The sequence below is a fragment of the Pistacia vera genome, unplaced genomic scaffold, assembly GCF_008641045.1.
Source record: "Pistacia vera cultivar Batoury unplaced genomic scaffold, PisVer_v2 Contig188, whole genome shotgun sequence".
Classification (NCBI taxonomy): domain Eukaryota; kingdom Viridiplantae; phylum Streptophyta; class Magnoliopsida; order Sapindales; family Anacardiaceae; genus Pistacia; species Pistacia vera.
Window position 1 is genome coordinate 952617 of NW_022195981.1, and position 18858 is coordinate 971474.

At 34.0% G+C, this 18858-nt stretch overlaps 1 protein-coding gene across 1 annotated transcript; it reads left to right on the forward strand.

Annotated features, from left to right (window-relative positions):
- Nucleotides 1-8343: 8343 nt before the first annotated feature.
- LOC116127017 (pre-mRNA-processing factor 19 homolog 1-like) lies at nucleotides 8344-18741 on the forward strand. Its single transcript, XM_031412683.1, has 18 exons — nucleotides 8344-8427; nucleotides 8517-8602; nucleotides 9387-9458; nucleotides 9576-9638; nucleotides 10270-10356; nucleotides 11445-11595; nucleotides 11687-11808; nucleotides 12045-12161; nucleotides 13748-13843; nucleotides 13937-13996; nucleotides 14807-14881; nucleotides 15989-16093; nucleotides 16904-17032; nucleotides 17108-17185; nucleotides 17266-17362; nucleotides 17759-17810; nucleotides 18007-18077; nucleotides 18182-18741. Exons 1-18 carry the CDS (start codon nucleotides 8415-8417, stop codon nucleotides 18295-18297), a joined length of 1590 nt encoding a protein of 529 aa, XP_031268543.1. The 5' UTR covers nucleotides 8344-8414; the 3' UTR covers nucleotides 18298-18741.
- The last annotated feature ends 117 nt before the right edge of the window (nucleotides 18742-18858 follow it).

The following is an 18858-nucleotide window of genomic DNA, read 5'->3' on the forward strand; positions in this document are numbered from 1 at the left end:
TAAATCCTTCTTTATGTCACATTGCCCACCTTCTAGAGTGATTTGCGCGATTTGGAGCAGGGATTGGACACATGGAATCACCACAGCTTCTGGCTGGTCTAGCACGTACCCACTATTCTGACAGAAGCAGGCTATGGGTGTACCCATGTTCTGACTTTTACACGCTGACTGGGTCTTACGTCAGCTCTATATTTTTCAGGCATAACAGATTCCATCTGGTATCAATTCCAGATTGAATGGAACCCTGGGAGGATAGAAATGATATAGGGAGGTTATGTGAAGCAATTTCAAAGGTGATGCCTGGGAAGCTGCGTTTTGGCTTGCAGCAGCTACCACTCTTGCCTTGTTTTACAAAATTCAAAAGCTGATTGACGATGGAATCATTGACGGCGATGGTAACACGCTGGTTTTCATTCATCCGTGTGTCAAACAGTTAATTTGTTGTAAGTTAAAGTCACATCATTATGCAAATTTATCAGTATTTATTTCTTTTATGATCAATACTTGTGTATTTGTTAATTACAGGAACCCCAATAAAGAAACAAATGATTCATATGGTGCCCAACACGCCTGAAATCGATAGTAAAAACCTTATATGGGCAAACATTGATCGAGGTTCAGCCCAAAAGACGATCTTTGATTTTATATATAACAACACAGAAGTTGTGAAAATGGCAGACTGCCTCATTTGCAACTCAATTCATGACTTTGAACCTGTAGCCTTCACCTTGGTTCCAAATATTCTTCCAATAGGACCTCAACCGACAAGGAAATTCAACAGGATACTTCTGGCAAGAAGACTCAACTTGCTTGAAATGGCTAGAACAACAACAACCTAACTCAGTCATTTATGTTGCATTTGGCAGCTTCACAATTATAGAAAAGATCCAATTCCAAGAGTTGGCACTAGGACTTGAACTCACTGGTAGCATGCCGAATGCTCCAAATTAATAACCTTCCTAACCTAACTACTGAATTATATATAGGGTAAGTAAGGGTCGATCCCACAGGGAATGGTTCGATTAATTCCTATGTTCTATCCAATAACCACAACAAAAATAACAAAACAAATAAACTCCTAAACAGTAAACATGACAACGGTAATGAAAGNAAATTCCATCCATATCCTTTGATTCTTTGCAAAAACACCCTTATTATCAACACATTCTCTACTTAATTTCCTTACATTTTACTCCCCACTTTTTCTACTAATTAGGGGTAGAATGGTCATTATGCCCCAAAAGAAGAATTCTCTAGAAAACTCAAGAAACTTTTCAAATGGCTCGTCGCCGCGGCGAAGAACTTTCCGTCGCCCCGGCGAAACAGGGCAGAACCTACCCGTGGGTGCAGCACCTTATCGCCACGGCGAAGATTCTCCTTCGCCCCGGCGAAGATTGGATTTCCAAAATTCACCAAATCTCAACCAATTTCAAAGCAAATACTTAACCACTACAACATACAAACTCAATTGAAACTGAATCAATGAACTTTTAGGTAATACAGCAAATCTTAAATACGTACCTCAAGTGGGGCGTTACATTTTTTGCTGCAAAATGGTTCGATTTCGACCAGATCTTGGGCATATTTGCTGAGGAATGGCTCAAAGAATGAGTGAGAGTTGCATTTGGTGTGTCGCTGCCACCAACAAGTCAACCATTGATTTGCATTTGGGGTGTGTTTGCTAAATTTCAAACCTGTAGAGATTGTTGTGTAATTTTTTAGGAGTGTGTTTGCTGGATTTCAAAACTTTTTGACACGCTTACGGCACTAGTTTAACCGGCGGGTCAAACCTTTTCAACTGATCATCCCGAGACCCAACCACTTTGCTAGGTTTTACCCCGGGTTGGATATTAAAACTAGGGTGTAAAAATCCTGTTAACCAAACCGGATTGCCCACTTTTGTAACTAAACTGATTTTTCGGTTTAAGGGGTAATACGAACCGAAACTAGACCGGATTACTTGAACCGGTTACTAACTGAATCGAATTATCGGTTCGGTTACTGGTTAACCGGTTTTTAAATAAAAAATTTTAATTTAAAAACACAATCTACAACTTTCTAATTTTCTTTATTAATTTCATCCAACAAACCCACTAAAATTTATGGATCTCTACTGAAATTTAACGACTAAAATTCATGTACAATATTTTTTTTCACAAACCCATACAACACAGCGTCCAACAAACCCAAAATACCCATTTCTGGAAAAAAAAAAAAATCTCAAATCTTCTAGCTACCCAAAAAAAAAATCCATAATCACAAATCTAGAGAAGAAAAAATGTACAGGAAGAAAGAGAGGCTGCCATCTTTTCCTTTTTCTTCTCTTTTTCCAAGTCCCTCCCTTTTCTCCCTTTTTTTCTTTCTCTGTTCTTTGTTTCATCTCTCTTTCTCAACAATTCTGACTTGTAAATTATGGTGGGATCTGAAGGGGTGAGTATAGCCATCAATGTATTTGAACAATTTCAGCCAGCAGGTCACCATGGAGATGGCAAAGAACAAGAGAAGGAAAAAGAAAAGAAAAAGATAAGGAGAAAGAGAAATAGAAATGAAGGGAAGAGAGCGGATGTTTTGCCATAGATTTGGGTTTTAGGTTTCAATCAACATAATATAAAAAGTAAAAGAAAAGAAACAAATAAAAGAGGGTAGAGGTGGAACAAATGGGCCGAGTTAGGCGGGTCAACCCTAACCTAGCCTGCATTAAGACGGGTTCAATTCAGACAGCCTAAAAGGCGGGCGGGGTTGAACCCGACCCATATATACCCCGTCGGACAGGCCGGGTTTTAATATGTCAAACCCGGTAACCCGACGGGTTAAATTTTTTATTTTTTTAAAAAAAAAAAACCCTCCAACCCGTCGGGTTGGGAGTTTTCAACCTAGTGGGTTGGCCGTTGCAAGCCAACGGTCAACCCGTCGGGTTGACCCGCAGGTTGGCAATCGCCAACCGGGCAGGTTGGACAAAAAAAAAATATTTTTTTTTTTGGTAAATACCTCTTTTACCCTTGAAATATAACCGTTTTATAGCAATTGGAGGGATCTTTTTCGTTATTTTCTTTTCCCATTTTTTTTCTATAAATAGGGCCTAAACTCTCATATTTTCTCACATCCCAAATTATCTCATTCTCTCATTTTCTCTAATCTTTATTGAAATCTCTCAATTATTCTCTTTGTTGTCAATTTGCTTTCATTTTAATTTTTATTAGTTTTTGCAATTTTCAATTCATATTGCCAAATTCCAATTCTCCTTCTTTAATTTTTTATTTCTTCTATATCAATTTTTTTTTTTTAACTACAATAGATAGATATTTTCATCTCATAGATTTCGATAATGAAGAAAACTATCCTAGTCCCCGTGAATTTACTAACATAAATGCAGTAGATTCAAATAGTCTCGCTTTCCCAGTCTCAGAATCCGATACACCTCATAATATTCCCCCGATTCCTCCCCATGCTGCTACAGCTCCCGGTGGTTCTAGAAGTCATCCTCATAATCGTCGTCCTCATCCAACTTCATCTCAAGCAGAAACGGGTTCATCAACTGCTGTCGAAACCGACGATAGGTAGATATCAGACGTTTGGGTGCATTTCGATAAGTTTTACGAGACAGAAAATGGAGTTCAAGTGAAGAAAGCAACATGCAAGTATTATGGAAATATTTATAAAGCTGATTCAGGTAATGGTACTAGTACTTTAAAAAGACATGTTAATAAACATATTACTCAACATGGAAATAGAGACGTCAATCAAATTCAAATAACTAATATGGGTACTACTTAGCGTTATAATTCTTATGTATATAGGGAATAATTAGCTTTATATATTGCTGCAACTTATCAACCTATTAATATTACTGAAGATAAATATTTTGAAAGATTTATTAAAAATTCATTTTTTCCTGGATTTAAAAGTTATTCTAAAACTGCAACTAGAAATGATTTAATAAAATTGTTTGGGAAAATGAAATTAGAATTAAAAAATAAAGTACATAGTTGTCATGTTAGTGTGGCTCTAACCGCCGATATTTGGAGTAGTAGAGCTAAACAATATTATATTTGTGTGACTAGTCATTATTTTGATAACGAATGTAAATTAAATAAATCTTTATTGGGATTTAGATTAATGAATGTAGATCATAGTGGTCAACAAATTTATAATAAAATTGTTGAAGTTTTAGAAGATTATGATGTTGTTAATAAAATGATAAGTTTAACTTTAGATAATGCAAGTGCTAATAGTATAGCTATAATTTTTTTTTTAAAATTAATTTTCCTTTTTATGACAATTTGAAGTTTTTTCACCAACGTTGTGCATGTCACATTATTAATTTAATTGTGAAAAGTGGTATGAAAAAAATTAGAAATAATATTGATAGAATTAGAGATTCTTTAGCTTGGATTATTTGTAGTAATAAAAGAAATGTTGAATTTTAAAATACTTGTATAAAATCAAATATGTCTCCTAGAACTTTTGCATTAGACATGGATGTTAGATGGAATAGTACTTATTTAATGCTTGATTTATGTTTGCCTTATGCAAATTTAATTAGTTATTTTATAGTAAATAATAGAGGTCTTCATTATTTGGTAGAAAATTATTGGCATATAGCTAAAAAAATTCATTTTTTTCTTAAATTTTTTTACCAATCCACTTTACAACTTTCTGGTATGTATTATCCTACTAGTCCATTGGTAATCATACAATTATAAAAATTTCAGATTTATTTAGAAAAAACAGAAATAATGAAATTTTAGCGAGATCAATACAGGCAATGGAATTAAAATTTTAAAAATATTGGACACTCATTCATTTTCTTTATTGTTTAAGTGCTATATTTGATCATAGAATTAAAATAGCAGGTTTAAAAAATGGTTTAGACACATTAACTGAAAATTTACAAAACGAAGCATATGTCAATCAACTAGGAGAGGTAAGAGAGTGTCTAGCAGAGGTATATTTGCAATATGAAAATAGGTATGAGAACCAGCAAAAATGCGAAATACCCAGGGAAGTTGCATCAAAAGAAACAAATAAAGACTTCGACTCCTAGAGTGCACTTAATAGGCCGAAGAGGACCCGAACCCGAAGCACAACCTCCTCTTCAGAAGCACCAACAACGAATGTACTGTCCTCCATGCAGTTACAGAGTAATGAGCTTCACCAATATTTAGGAACCCCCGAAGTGTTACCAGCAGATCGATAATAAAGAGCCAACTTTGATGTCTTAGTATATTGGAAAACCAGAAAATGTATTTCTCCGGTATTATCAAGACTTGCCTTAGTTGTTTTCTCTGTTCCTGTCTCATCCGAACAAACATTTATTGCAAGTGGAAGAATTTTAAATGAAATGAGGACTAAACTTTCACAAAAAATGATTGAAGTCCTCATATGTCTTTGAGATTGAGAACGGTCGCGTCATCAGGATCAATACGAGATTGTCGACGATACTTTAATGAAATCATTTCAATTTTGTAATATAGATGATACGGATGAGAGAGGTCTTAGTCAACCCCCAAAGTAGTTGTTTTGTAAATCGTAACTTGTAAATTAATTGTTAATTATTGCACTCTTTTTTCCTTACCAAGTTTTTGTTCTATTGGGTTTTTCTTGGTAAGGTTTTTAACGAGGCAATAATTATTGTAATTTCTTATTTTATTTTTTGATAAATGAATAAATCTAATTTTTCTTATATTACAATTTCATTGCATTAAAATTTAATTAATATTTTAAATTTTAACAAAAAAAAAAATTAATTGAATTGAATTATTGATATTTGAAAAGTTAACTAAAAAGTAAAAACAATTACGCAAAATAAAAAAATAAAAAAACAAAAAAAATTATGGGCTAACCTGGCCCGGCCCGCATCAAAACCCGCCAGGTTAGGGTTGGCGGGCCCGATTGGGCTAGCCTTTTTGGCCAAGAGGCGGGCCTAACCCGACCTGCCCTTGTTGGCGAGCCGGGTTAGGCCTGGCCTGCCAATTCCTATAACTCGTAGCGGGCCGAGCTGAGCGGGTTATTTTTTCACCTTTAAAAGAGGGAATGGATGGTATGAAACTTAAGGTTTTAGATTTAGGGTTTTTATAAGGAAAAACGGGTTTTGGTTAACTAGTTTGAAATTAGCCTTAAACCATTAACCGAATCAATTTTCCGGTTTGGTCAATTTCGAAACCGAAACCGAACCAGTTATTCCAAAAAACCGATTTTTCAGACCAGTTTCCTAGTTCAGTTTGGTTTTTGGGTTTTTTTTTTTATCCCAGCCCTAATTAAAACAATGTCTTTGATTATTAAGAATTGAAATACTCTCATGATCTCATCCGCTTCTCTTCCATACAGTACATGGAGTGCTAAACCTAAGGGGCACGGTTTATTTTTGTGATAATTAATGCAGAACACTGCAGCATTTTACTCTTGTCCATTAATATGTAAGAAACGAGCCAAACAAGTATTGGACTAGCAGAAATATAGTGCCTGTTTGTTACACTTTTTTAAAAATGTTATGTTGAAAAAATATTTTAAGATGAGTTGAGTTAAATCAAATTAAATTGGATTTGAATCTAAAAATGTGTTTGGTAAAATATTTGAAAATTATATAGAGTTGGATAAAATGCTAAATAGTTGTTTGATACATTTTTTGAAAAATGTTTTTAAGACAGAATAGTTGTTTGGTACATTTTCTAAATATATTTAGATTATTTTTTTAACCTCTTACATTTGTTAATTTAGCTAAACACCTCAAAATAAAAGTTTAAAAATTAACAAAAACAACCCAACCACCCAAGAGGACAGTTGACCATCGGCTACCACCGTCGAATGACAACCGATAGTCATCGAAGCGGTGCACGATCGACTAGATTTGCCCAGTTATGGCCAAATCTTTGGTCTTAAATCTGACCATTTCTGGCTAGATCCATGGTGGATTTGGCAGGAAACAACTAGATTGGTGCGCGATCGGTTAGATCTGGGCCGATTGTGCTCTGTTCTGACAACGTCGACTGGCGATAGGGACGATGGTTGTAGGCAGACAGTGGTGGTCTTGGGTGGATTAATTTTCAGAGTGGAAGGAGAAACAGAAAAATATTTTTAGTTGAATAGAGTTAATCTAAAAGCAAGTCTCACATTTTTTTCACTTTTAGACAAAAAATCTTATTTGAGTTGGATTAATTTTTAGATTAGATTGACCAAATAAATAAACAAATACAATTCAAATAGGATCACAGAAAAAAGATTTAGAATAATGTAACAAACAAGGGCATAAATTTTCCACTTTTTATCCAATACAATACTGATAAACTATCGCGTCCAAATACCTCAAGCCTTAATTTTTGGACAAACTGGTGACTAACAAGTTATTCCCCTGATTATTCTTCCCAAAACTTAATAACATAATTTAGATTACTGTGACGAAATAAATCAAAACTAAATAAAAAAACCATTTATATAATTAATAATATTAGTAAAAAATGAAACATAAATAACTAGAAATTAAAATTGTTGATGCTTAATTTTGACACCAAAGACTCGCACGTGCAAAGTGCTAAGCTGACTTAGAAATCACGTGTGATAAGGAAACATGAAATGAGATAATTAATGAGAAACGATATTTAAAGTGGTTTGGATGCTCAAAAGCGAATCATATGTCCACTGTTATTGTATTAATGGATGGGTAAAATCAGGTCGCGGGTGGCGAGCTAAGTTATAATCTAGAGAGAGTGTGTGTGTGTGTATGTTATTTTAGACTAAGATCAGCCAATCTCGTAAATGAGAGGGGTGTCCTCTATTTATTATAGGAGAGTTCAATGTAATGATTACGAGTCTATAAGTGGGTGGGTGCCGTGCAAGTCCTTCTTTGCATCCTATTGGTTATCTGTCGAGAAATATCCTCAAATTGTATAGGGCTTGAGCAGGTGGATAATCTCTGGTCACTCGCAAGCCTAACATTCATCTGCTGCACTGACAAGAATCATATCTCTTCTGTCACTGTGTGATGTGACAGTACCTAGACGACACAAATTCTTTCTAAATCCTGATTGGCTCTTACTAACGACAGTCCACATCAGCTCTAACTTTTCAGGCATAACAAAAATCACCTTTAACAAAATAAAATCTCCACCTATTAGGCAAGAAGACTTTCTTTTGAATTAAAATAATAATAATAATAATAAGATTTTCTTTTTAATCTTTAAAAACTGGAGCCAATTTGGGCCAAGCCCAAACGGCCTAACAAGGCAATGTCGTTTTGATAATACAAGTTTCCCTAAAAATCAAACCCCAGCGACTTCTTTTTATTACCCTCACTCGTCTCCCTCGCTTTCTCTTTTCGCTGCTTGTTTCATTTCACCCATCTAAAATCTTTGAGCTAAGCAGCGTTGCTCGTTTCCCTGCAAGAACACTCAAGCCACTAAAGCTCTCGCTGAGCCGCAATGAACTGTTCAAGTAACTCTCTCTAACCTTGCCTTTGCGTTTTCTGTTAAAACGTTCATTCTCGTGATCTAATTCCGTGTTGTTTTCTGTTGTGCGTACAGTATCCGGCGAGGTGCCGGATGAGCCTGTCGTCTCCAAGAAGTCAGGTTTACTCTTCGAGAAGCGCTTAATCGAGAGACACATTTCGGTATGCATTTTTCTTTTTTCTTGTTTTCAACTTAAAGTCTAGGGTTTATGTTTCTGAGAAAGCATAAGGAAATTTAAAGAAATTGCTAGAATGTCATATGTTTACTTAAAAGCGTTTTTTCTTCTGTTAAACTATTGAAGTTTTTTTCTTTTATCATTTAGGGTTACTTGTGGTTTGGTTACTAGGAATAGTTTTTTGTTAAATTCTTTGGTTATTCAAAAAGATAAACTAGAAAAAGAAACCAATTTGGAGAATTTCACCGAGAAAATGCTTTATTCAACTGAGCGAATACAACTATTTTTCGTAGTTTAGGTTAATTTCTCACAGGGAATGCTTAGGTAGCAAGATTCTTTATTTATATCAATGGGTTCTAGTCGCACAGGACGTCATGTTTGTAATGTTAAAAGTGAATTTAATAATGAATATGAATTGTAGGACACCATTTCAGTAATATGTAATACGTGATATATAAATTTTACCATTTTTTCATCCTAACTTGCCTGGTAAGGTTACTTGGACAATACCATAGTGGTCTACATTATATAATGCATCTTTTTTGTGTTTCCTTTCCATGGAACCTAGTACTTTTATACAATTGAGAGTCTATGAGTTCTTGTCAAAATTAAAACTTTAATAAGAACAGCATTCAAAATTTTGAATGTACTTTTTGTTGCTCATGTTTACCTTTTAGTATGACAAAATAGGAGTTTCTAATTCTGTTTCTTCTGTTTTATTTGACCATATATTTGATAGAGATTTATATTGTTGTTTCTTGTGTTATTAGGATTATGGAAAATGCCCAATAACAGGAGAACCTCATACTATGGATGATATTGTTCCAATCAAAACAGGCAAAGTATGCTTAGTTGTGACATTATCATTGTTTGTGTTTAGTTGTTGAAAATTTTATTGCTTCCTTTTTTTCCTGTATCTTTGCTTGCTAATTTATAAATTCTTAATGGCTTGTCTGCAGATTGTGAAGCCCAGACCCTTAACAGCTGCTAGCATCCCTGGGATGCTAGGAATGTTCCAGAATGTATGTGTTTATGATATATTACTTTGTGCATGCACTTTTAAAGTTTCTACTTTGTTTAGAAGGTAGTATTAACCGTTCCGAAAAGAATACTGCTCTCAAATAGATGTGCTGGTCATGACCTTATCGTCGTCATTGTTTTTTTCTTGTCGTGAAAGACATAATTGATGAGTGTTCTGTTAAACTCTTCATTCAGAATGATGTGTTTTCTATATTCTATGGTCTATTGATAACATTGTAATTGGGAAATTAGGTTATGATAGTGGTGTTCTGAAAGTGCTTTCTTAATATCTAGTTGTTGGCAAAGTTGTTTTCCATGTTTGTTTTGGTTACGATTCTATATTGTTGTCATATTGATTATATAGTTTTGCATGTTAAAGCTATCTTAAGATTTTGGTCGTGCGATACCTGTTTGTGCTTTATTGTTATTGACTGTTGGATGTTTCTTATATTAATAATGGTGGTCAATGCTTAATTCTTAAAATGCCTTTCCACAGTTCATTACTGTAAAATTTGTTGATTGTGAGTTGGCTTTGTTATCATTCTCATTTTAATAGGTACTAACTTTTATATTTTTAATTCTTGATTTTCATTAGCATAGTTCTTATAGATTTTGTTATTTTTGTTATTGTAGGAATGGGATGGTTTGATGCTATCTAATTTTGCTTTGGAGCAACAACTTCATACAGCCAGACAAGAGCTTAGTCATGCCCTATACCAGGTAAGCAACTAGCTTATTTCTGCTAAAGTTTTGATTTCATAATATCTTTTGCTTTTGTGGACTATTTTTATAGTATGCGATTTACAATTCATTGATCAATGCTAGTGAAGTATGTTTGTATCGTCATTATATTTCTTCCTATTTCTTTTCATAGTAAACATAGGTTATATGGTCAATGTATGATGGAGGTAGATAGGTGAAAAAGATAAAATTTTCTTGGCTCCGTTTGGTTCACTATTCTGATACTTTTTAGAATAGTATTTTGGAAGAAGTAAATTTGAGTTGGGTTGGGTTATTTTTATGAGAAAGGTGATTGTTAATGTTTTGAGTTGAATAAAGTAGGATTGAATTTTGAGAATATTGAAACAAATGCATTTTTGCGTTTTTAGGATAGAATAGTGGAATAGGCTAGTGGGAAAATATTGAAACAAACGGAGCGCTTTTCTGGATACATGAAGAAGAGAAGAGTATAGTTGGGGTAGCACCGTGGATGTATGTTTATCTTTTATCATCTTCCTGTATGACCCCCAATATTTTATGTGGTTTTGTTTGTTAATGTAAAATTAGCATTGCGTCTCTCTGACGGTTTTGTTCAGATATCTGACAGAGTGAATGTTGTCTTTTTCAGACATTCTTGGATTGACAATTGAACAATTTTATTGAAAAAGATAGTAATGTGGCAATGTAATGATTTTACTTGTAACATTAGTATTACTTCTGTTCTAGCTTCAAGTCTGGTTGGATGGATTTTCTTTTTTTTTTTTTTTGTCTTCTTTCTTTTAGATATATGTTGTGGAACAATTTTAAACTGCCGAATGGCTGAAGGAAATAGTTTTTTTTATTTATTTATTTTTTCTGAATTTGATTGAAAGATCTATGTAGTGCTAGCTACAGAAAAGGATAATACGGTTTTTATTTGCATATTCTCTTGGTGCAGGTTCAATGCTATATCTTTTTCATTTATCTTAGAATTACACACTAACTTTTATTATTATTATTTATTTTGGCTATAACCTAGTACGTATACATTTGATAAAGGTATAACTTCTGTTGCGCTTTGGCATAACCAAATTGAATTTTGTCCCTAGCATGATGCTGCTTGTCGAGTGATTGCTAGACTTAAAAAGGAAAGAGATGAAGCAAGGGCTTTACTTGCACAGGCCGATAGGCAAATAATGCCGATGGCAGCATCAGCGTCAGTTACATCCAATGCTTCTGTCCTTACCAATGGGAAAAGAGGTTCTTTCTCTGTATATTTTTAAGTTTACTTCTCTTTCTATTTGTTTCATAATTTCCTTTTACTTATTTAATGTCTTATTTGAGATCATAGTTATTGAAAGTGAGGATTTGGGCCCTGGTGGGAAGAAATTACGTCCTGGAATTTCGTCTAGCATTATTACTAAGCTAACAGATTGTAATGCAACTCTTTCGCAGCAGCGGAAAAAACGACAGGTACTTTTCATGTTGATCTAGAACTACATATTTGTTTTGACATCAATACTTACAGAATTGTTATAGGTTATTCTTTCTTTGATTATTTTTGTATATACCCGTTCCATTTGTACTGCTTAGTACATTTTAGAAATGGAAGTAGTTTGAAGTTCAGTTAATAATTGTTTTTGTTGGTTTTTTTTTTTTATGTTTTTGTTGGTTTTTTTTTTTTTTTTTTTTTTGTGGTTTCTTTTCAGATTCCTCCAACTTTGGCTCCTGCTGATGCTTTGGAGAGGTATACCCAGCTTTCTAGTCATCCCCTTCACAAAACAAACAAACCTGGCATTGTTTCTATTGATATCCATTACCCCAAGGTATGGCTTTTCCACAAATTAATTGTATTTGTCAATCTATATTTGTTATATCTAATATAACTTGTACATGGTAGTAATCTAGCCTGTATCTTATCAAGGTAGATGTTGATTTCTTATTAAATATTTATGGCAATTTAACTCAGGCCTAAAATTAATTGTGTACTTTGTACTTTGGCTTAAGTATTGTGTTGCCAGGATTGCTCATAAATAACCCTACATGACATATGAATTAATTGAGAATTTAGAAGGGATGAGATTTAATATTCTAATTGTAAATCTTTCTCTTGGAAACTGGCTTTTGTGATGATATTGAACTTTTTAAGTGGGTATAGCCAAGAAAAAAACTGAGCTAATTTTTAATTGTATATAGATTATGGCAAGCAGGTATTTGATAGTATGGATTGAAAGATTCAATCACAATTGCAATGGGAAAATGAAGATTCAGTTGAATAATAACAAACAGAAAAGTTATTAAGGATTGTTTGTTACATTAACTTTTAACTTCATTTTAGGAGTATCATCAGCTACCACGGCCTTGGATGGTGGCATGGTTTCTGGACACCATCTTAATGGAAATATGCAATGGTTAATGCAGTTTAACTCAGGCCTAAAATTAATTCTGCTCTTTGTACTTTGGCTAAAGTATTGGGTTGCCAGGATTGCTCATAAATAACCCTACATGGCATATGAATAAAATGAGAATTTAGAAGGGATAGAGATGTAATATTCTAATTGTAAATCTTTCTCTTGGAAACTGTCTTTTGTGATAATATTGAATTTTTTAATTGGGTATAGCCAAGAAAAAAACTTAGCTAATTTTTACTTGTATATAGATTATGGCAAGCAGGTATTTGATAGTATGGATTGACAGATTCAATTACAATTGCGATGGGAAACTAAAGATTCAGTTGAATAATAACAAACAGAAAAGTTATTAAGGATTGTTTGGTACATGAACTTCTAACTTCACTCAAGAGTTTCAATATCAGCTACCACGGCCTTGGATGGTGGCATAGTTTCTGTACACCATCTTAATGGAAATATGCAATGGTTAATGCAATGTGTGTTGGACATGTTGTCCCACCTTGTACCATACAAGAGTCCATTTAACTTAATGCTAATCCATGGCTAGTAGATGGCAAAATTATAGGACATGGCCTTGTTTGGTACTTTGAAAATAATGAATGAGCTAAAAGGTGCAAATAAATGACTCGTTTAAAGTCTTACTTCTCTGGTTTAAGCTTTTTAGTTATTATTTATTTCTTTTAACTTCACTAAAGAGTATCAATATCAGTTACCACAGCCTTGGATGGTGGCATGGTTTTTGGACACCATCTTAATGGAAATATGCAATGGTTAATGCAATGTGTGTTGGACATGGTGACCCACCCCGTAACATACAAGAGTCCATTTAACTTAATGCTAATCCATGGGCTACTAGATGGCAAAATTATAGGATATGGCCTTGTTTGGTGCTTTGAAAATAATGAATGAGCCAAATGGTGCAAATAAATGACTTTTTTTAAGTCTTACTTCTCTGGTTTAAGCTTTTTAGTTATTATTTATCTCTTTTTCATGGTTTGCAGGATGTCATTGCAACTGGAGGGGTTGATTCAAATGCTGTACTTTTTGACCGATCATCAGGACAGCTCTTATCTACTCTGAGTGGTCACTCAAAGAAGGTTATTTTTCTTTTCTTTTTGTTGTTTATTAATTTCATCATTATTTTTTATTTCCATTTAAATTTCAGGGATTAATACTCCTTTCTTCGTTAGGTTACTAGTGTCAAATTTGTTGCTGAAGGTGATCAATTATTAACATGCTCAGCAGATAAGGCAAGTCATGTTCAACTTTATAGGCCTCAATTTCATGTTTATGGTATAATTCTGGTGTTCTTGATTTATAGTATTTTATTCTACTAAAGTATTATACTACGTGAATCTAAATTAGTTGCTTCTTTTATTAAAAATAAAAAATCATTGACCAAAAAGATATGAAGGGAGATGGTACAAGCTATTCGAGTTTAACGTGGCAGCTTTTATTGTTTTTGTTATTCTTATTATATAAAGGATTGCTAATTACTATGCTGGACTTTTGAGCTTTAAACTTAAATAATTTATACGAGATTGGAAGCTGTTAAGACTTAAGATTGTAAGCTAGGGGTCATGGTTAAGGACTGGAATACAGGCCCTGCAGCTTTTGGAATCTTTGGTTGCAATTTCTCAAGTCATAACTGAAGTATTTGTCAAGGAGCAGCTGTACTGAATTGTTTTGATTAATGATATGCATGTCACTATACTGTACTAGTGCATTTTCGAATAATTCAAGTAGGAACCTTCTGCTTTGTTACGCTATGCAATTTGGGGTAAATGTATTTTAAAATAAGCCTCATTTCCAATAGTTATGTCGGCTACAGAATCCACTGTCTCCATTTCATCCTCCATTGAATTTAGTTAAGATGTGAAAATGTGCTAAAAAATGGTCACTGCCTCATATTGGATTTTCTATTGATCATTCTGCTATATTGATTTATTTTCAGATGCAGTGTTGTGCTACTCCATTGCCAAGATTGTGATGTTAGTTTGTTTGGGTTTGCTTTGATTTTAGCTTCCCTCTAGAATTAATTATGTTTCTTAATGTTGTAGACGGTTCGCTTGTGGCAAGGCTCTGAAGATGGAAATTATGATTGTAGGCACATCATGAAAGATCATACTGCAGAGGTACATGTGTTTCTTCTATCATTTTTAATGGTGTTTGGTAACAATTGACTGCTATAGTGTGCCCATATGATTTTTCAGTTTCCTAAAATTCTTGTGCTGGTAGTTTGAGCTTTGAAACTGGTTTCAAATGCATTTCTGTTTCAAGAAATTCAAGCATGTATTGACCTTTATTTATTGAATTGACTGTTGCTTTGTTTGAAAACAACTCAAGGACTGTTATAAATTGGGCCTCTTGAGGGAGGGATATTTTAGAAGGATTTTTGTAGCTATATCATTTGTTGATGTTGAGGGTAAAGTGACAAACACATTGAGACAGCCTAGCGCACAAGTAATCTAAACACTTGAGGCTCTTTATATAAAAAATGACTGAAGGCATTGATAAATTCCATGTAGTGTGAAATTGATTTTTTTTTTCAGCAGTGCCTTGTATTCTAATTAAGATAAAGAATTATCTTAGCAATATTGATTAAGTTCTCTATTTGATATTTATGGTATATTTTGCTGGGCTGTTTATATATATTTATTAGTCACACAGTGTATAAGATGCGTTTGGCCTTCTATACTGAGTTTTTTGGCAATTTAAGCTTTAGCTTTTAATTTCTTCCTGAAAATGTTTGTATTAAGACTGGGGATTATTTTTTCTGGGTCCAAGCCAAACAGTTGGAAAATTTTGGATGTTGTGGATTTTTGCAAAGTTGGGTTCTGTAGGAGCCTCTCACTATCATATCTTCTTATCCAACAATATATTTTGTAAATGCTGATTTTAAACAATTGAAGATTAGTGCAGTTAGAGTTGGATTTTATCTAATTTATGCTGTCATGGGTACTAAAAATCGCTATCATATTCAATATAAATATTTACAAACTACTGTGATCCAAAAAGCGCAGCTATCAAGTACCTTGAAATACAATTCAGAGTTCATTAAATATTTTGGAACTGTTGCAACTACTATGCACTTGAGTGGGTTATTTTTTTTATATATCATAAAATATTTTGTATCCTTGATGAATGGTTTGTGAAGGCTTTGTGACTTAGGGTGAAATTAATCGAATTTATTTGCTTTTTTGGCTCATGGTGCAATATTTTAATAGATAAAATGATGTCAGGTGCAAGCTGTAACTGTCCATGCCACAAATGACTACTTTGTGACTGCTTCTCTTGATGGCACATGGTGCTTCTACGATATTTCCTCTGGCTTATGCTTGACACAGGTCCCAAACTCTTTCTTTTTCGCAGTTGATAGATGGAAGCTATGTTTATGTTTGAATTTTTTTTTTTTTTTTCTGGTATTTTATATTATTATGAGTGTGAAATGAAAAACTGACGGTACATATTTTATTTCATAGATTGGTGTTGAATCATATATTTGGGCTTGATGTTATAAGATTACTTTTTCTTAACACTTTTCTTCTAAGAAGTGAATAGGAGAGAAGAGGAAAAAAGTTATCGAAAAAGATTGAGGTCCATTGAGGGGAGAGAAACAATTTATTTTCTTAGTAGAAACATAAAATGAAAATAGGGATAAATATATGAGTAATGTTACACCCACAACCTCTTTTCACAACTCTGACGTAACAACTCGCAATTAGTCAGTTGTAATTTATCTTGTGGGACTCATTTGGGACTCATTTTGAGCTGACTAATTGTAAGTTGTCACGTTGGGGTTGTGAGAGGAAGTTTGTGAGAAGAGGTTGTAGGTATAACATTTTCCTAAATATGTTTACAATTAACTCATGTATGAGTATAGGGGTAAATTTTGATATAAAAATTTTTTTACCCTTCTCTAAAATTTTGAAATTAGCATTGCTCTCTCTTTCTTTCTTTTTTTATTCTCTTAACAGAAACCCAAACATAAAGGAAGGTGAAGCTTCTTATATTCTCTCTTTTCACCTTGTGGCTTCTACCCTTCTCCTGTTTTCCTACCCTTCTACTAGACAGGGTTATCAAGAAAAATGAGTTTTTTGTTTATGTAAAATATCTGCATTACTCCTGCACTGATCAAATAATGTTTAGTTCTGCAGGTTGCAGACAACTCAGGGCCTGAGGGCAGACCTGAGGGTTATACATCTGCTGCTTTTCATCCTGATGGTCTCATCCTTGGAACAGGCACCTCAGAAGCTCTTGTTAAGATTTGGGATGTGAAAAGTCAGGTACAAAATTATTTGAAGCAACCATTAACTATTGAATTTATTTTTTGTCCACTTATTTGTTCTATTGTTTTACAGGCAAATGTTGCAAAATTTGACGGACATGTAGGGGCAGTTACTGCAATATCTTTCTCTGAAAATGGATACTACCTTGCGGTAGGTGTTTCTTTTTTAAAATGTGGTGGATTTGGGATCTGACATGGCATGACTTGACTAATACGTTTTGAGCTGGACAGACTGCAGCTCATGATGGTGTGAAGTTGTGGGATCTGCGCAAGTTGAAGAACTTCCGGTCATTTGAATTTAATGATTCAGATACGCCAACAAATTCTGGTATGAAATTCTTGATTTCTGATCCTTTGTAGCCAAATTTAGAAATCTGTCCTTTTGTTGCTACTCTTTGTTCTGGCGCAAATTTTTATTTTTTATTTTTTTTCTGCTCTGGACAAAAGATAACTAAATTTTATTCTTTCTGTATGAACTAATTGGGATAATGTTGAAGCATCCTTTTTTAATGGATGTTTGGTTGTTTCTTCTTCATATCCTTCTCCTTCTTTGAGGCGTTGGGACTAAAATTTATGACTAATCCATGTTGTCTCCCTTTTCTTAATTAGTATCATTTGCTAAGTCATGGATACAGAGGAAGCCTCTTCTCTTTTTCTCAATTACTCTTTTCTGACTTCTGTTATGAAGCTACATGTAATAGAACTCTTATTCTGGTTCTTGCAGTGGATTTCGACCATAGTGGGTCTTACCTTGCAATTGCAGGCGCAGATATTAGGTGAGTGTTGAATATATTTTGATTGAATTGGATTAGTAGTCTTGTATATCTACTGTATACAGTGCTTCTAATATAAACACGAGCAAACAATTTCCATTTTTTTACGTTATTGTTGAAATCACAATAGCAACATTTCAGAAAGTTGACACTTTATGTAGGATTTTTTTTGAACTGATTATGTTTTGTGTTTCTACAGAATCCACCAAGTTGCCAGTGTTAAAGCAGATTGGAATTGTATCAAAACCTTTCCTGATTTGTCTGGCACAGGTTCAGCTTCTTCTCTACCATTTGTCTACTTGTATTAGTGGCCTCCAATATGTTGTTAGTAGTCTTTGAATTTAATGCATACAATGGATCTGTTACAATTGCAGGTAAGGCTACTTGCGTGAAATTTGGTCCAGATGCGAAATACATAGCTGTAGGATCAATGGATCGAAACCTCCGCTTTTTTGGGCTGCCTAGTGATGATGGCCCATCGGAGTCATAAATTATGTTCAAGCTGCCGCTATCTTGGAAGTATGGGTTACCATTTTTTTTCACAGCTACTGGTGGAGGTGGTATAACCTGGAATTCGTGATGTTGACTTCGTACTGTGTTGACAATGGAGCAAGGATGCAAAGCATTTGACATTGTGCATGCTGTCGCAGTGCGGTGTATTCATATTAGATTCAAGAGGACCCCAAAAAAGAAAAAAGGAAAAAAAAGGTGAAACTTGTTAGGTCCCAATCATTTTGTATTCTCTATTGTTCTGAAATTTCCAAACCATTCAATCTGCTTTGGTCTGTTGCTATCATTAATTGTTAAATCTCTATGGTGAGAGTTTTCGTTAACTGGAAGAATGTTGGGAATTTTGTAAGGCGGTTATACTTTTACAATACATTTAATTTCAGATTGAGTAGGCAAGGTGAAGTTGATTATGTTGGTTTGATAACCAATAATGCAGTAGTGATTTATGAGCAAACCCAGGCTTGTGCGATAGGCATAATCCTCGTATGGATTATACCAAACTTGAATACCTTCGACCTTAAGGGGTTGACCTTAGTTTAAT

What these genes read in the sequence shown, in the direction of transcription:
- LOC116127017 (XM_031412683.1), top strand. An exon ending in CCTTACCAATGGGAAAAGAG is followed by an intron (nt 11,596 to 11,686) that starts GTTCTTTCTCTG and finishes TTGAGATCATAG; the next exon opens with TTATTGAAAGTGAGGATTTG. An exon ending in ATTGCAGGCGCAGATATTAG is followed by an intron (nt 17,811 to 18,006) that starts GTGAGTGTTGAA and finishes GTGTTTCTACAG; the next exon opens with AATCCACCAAGTTGCCAGTG.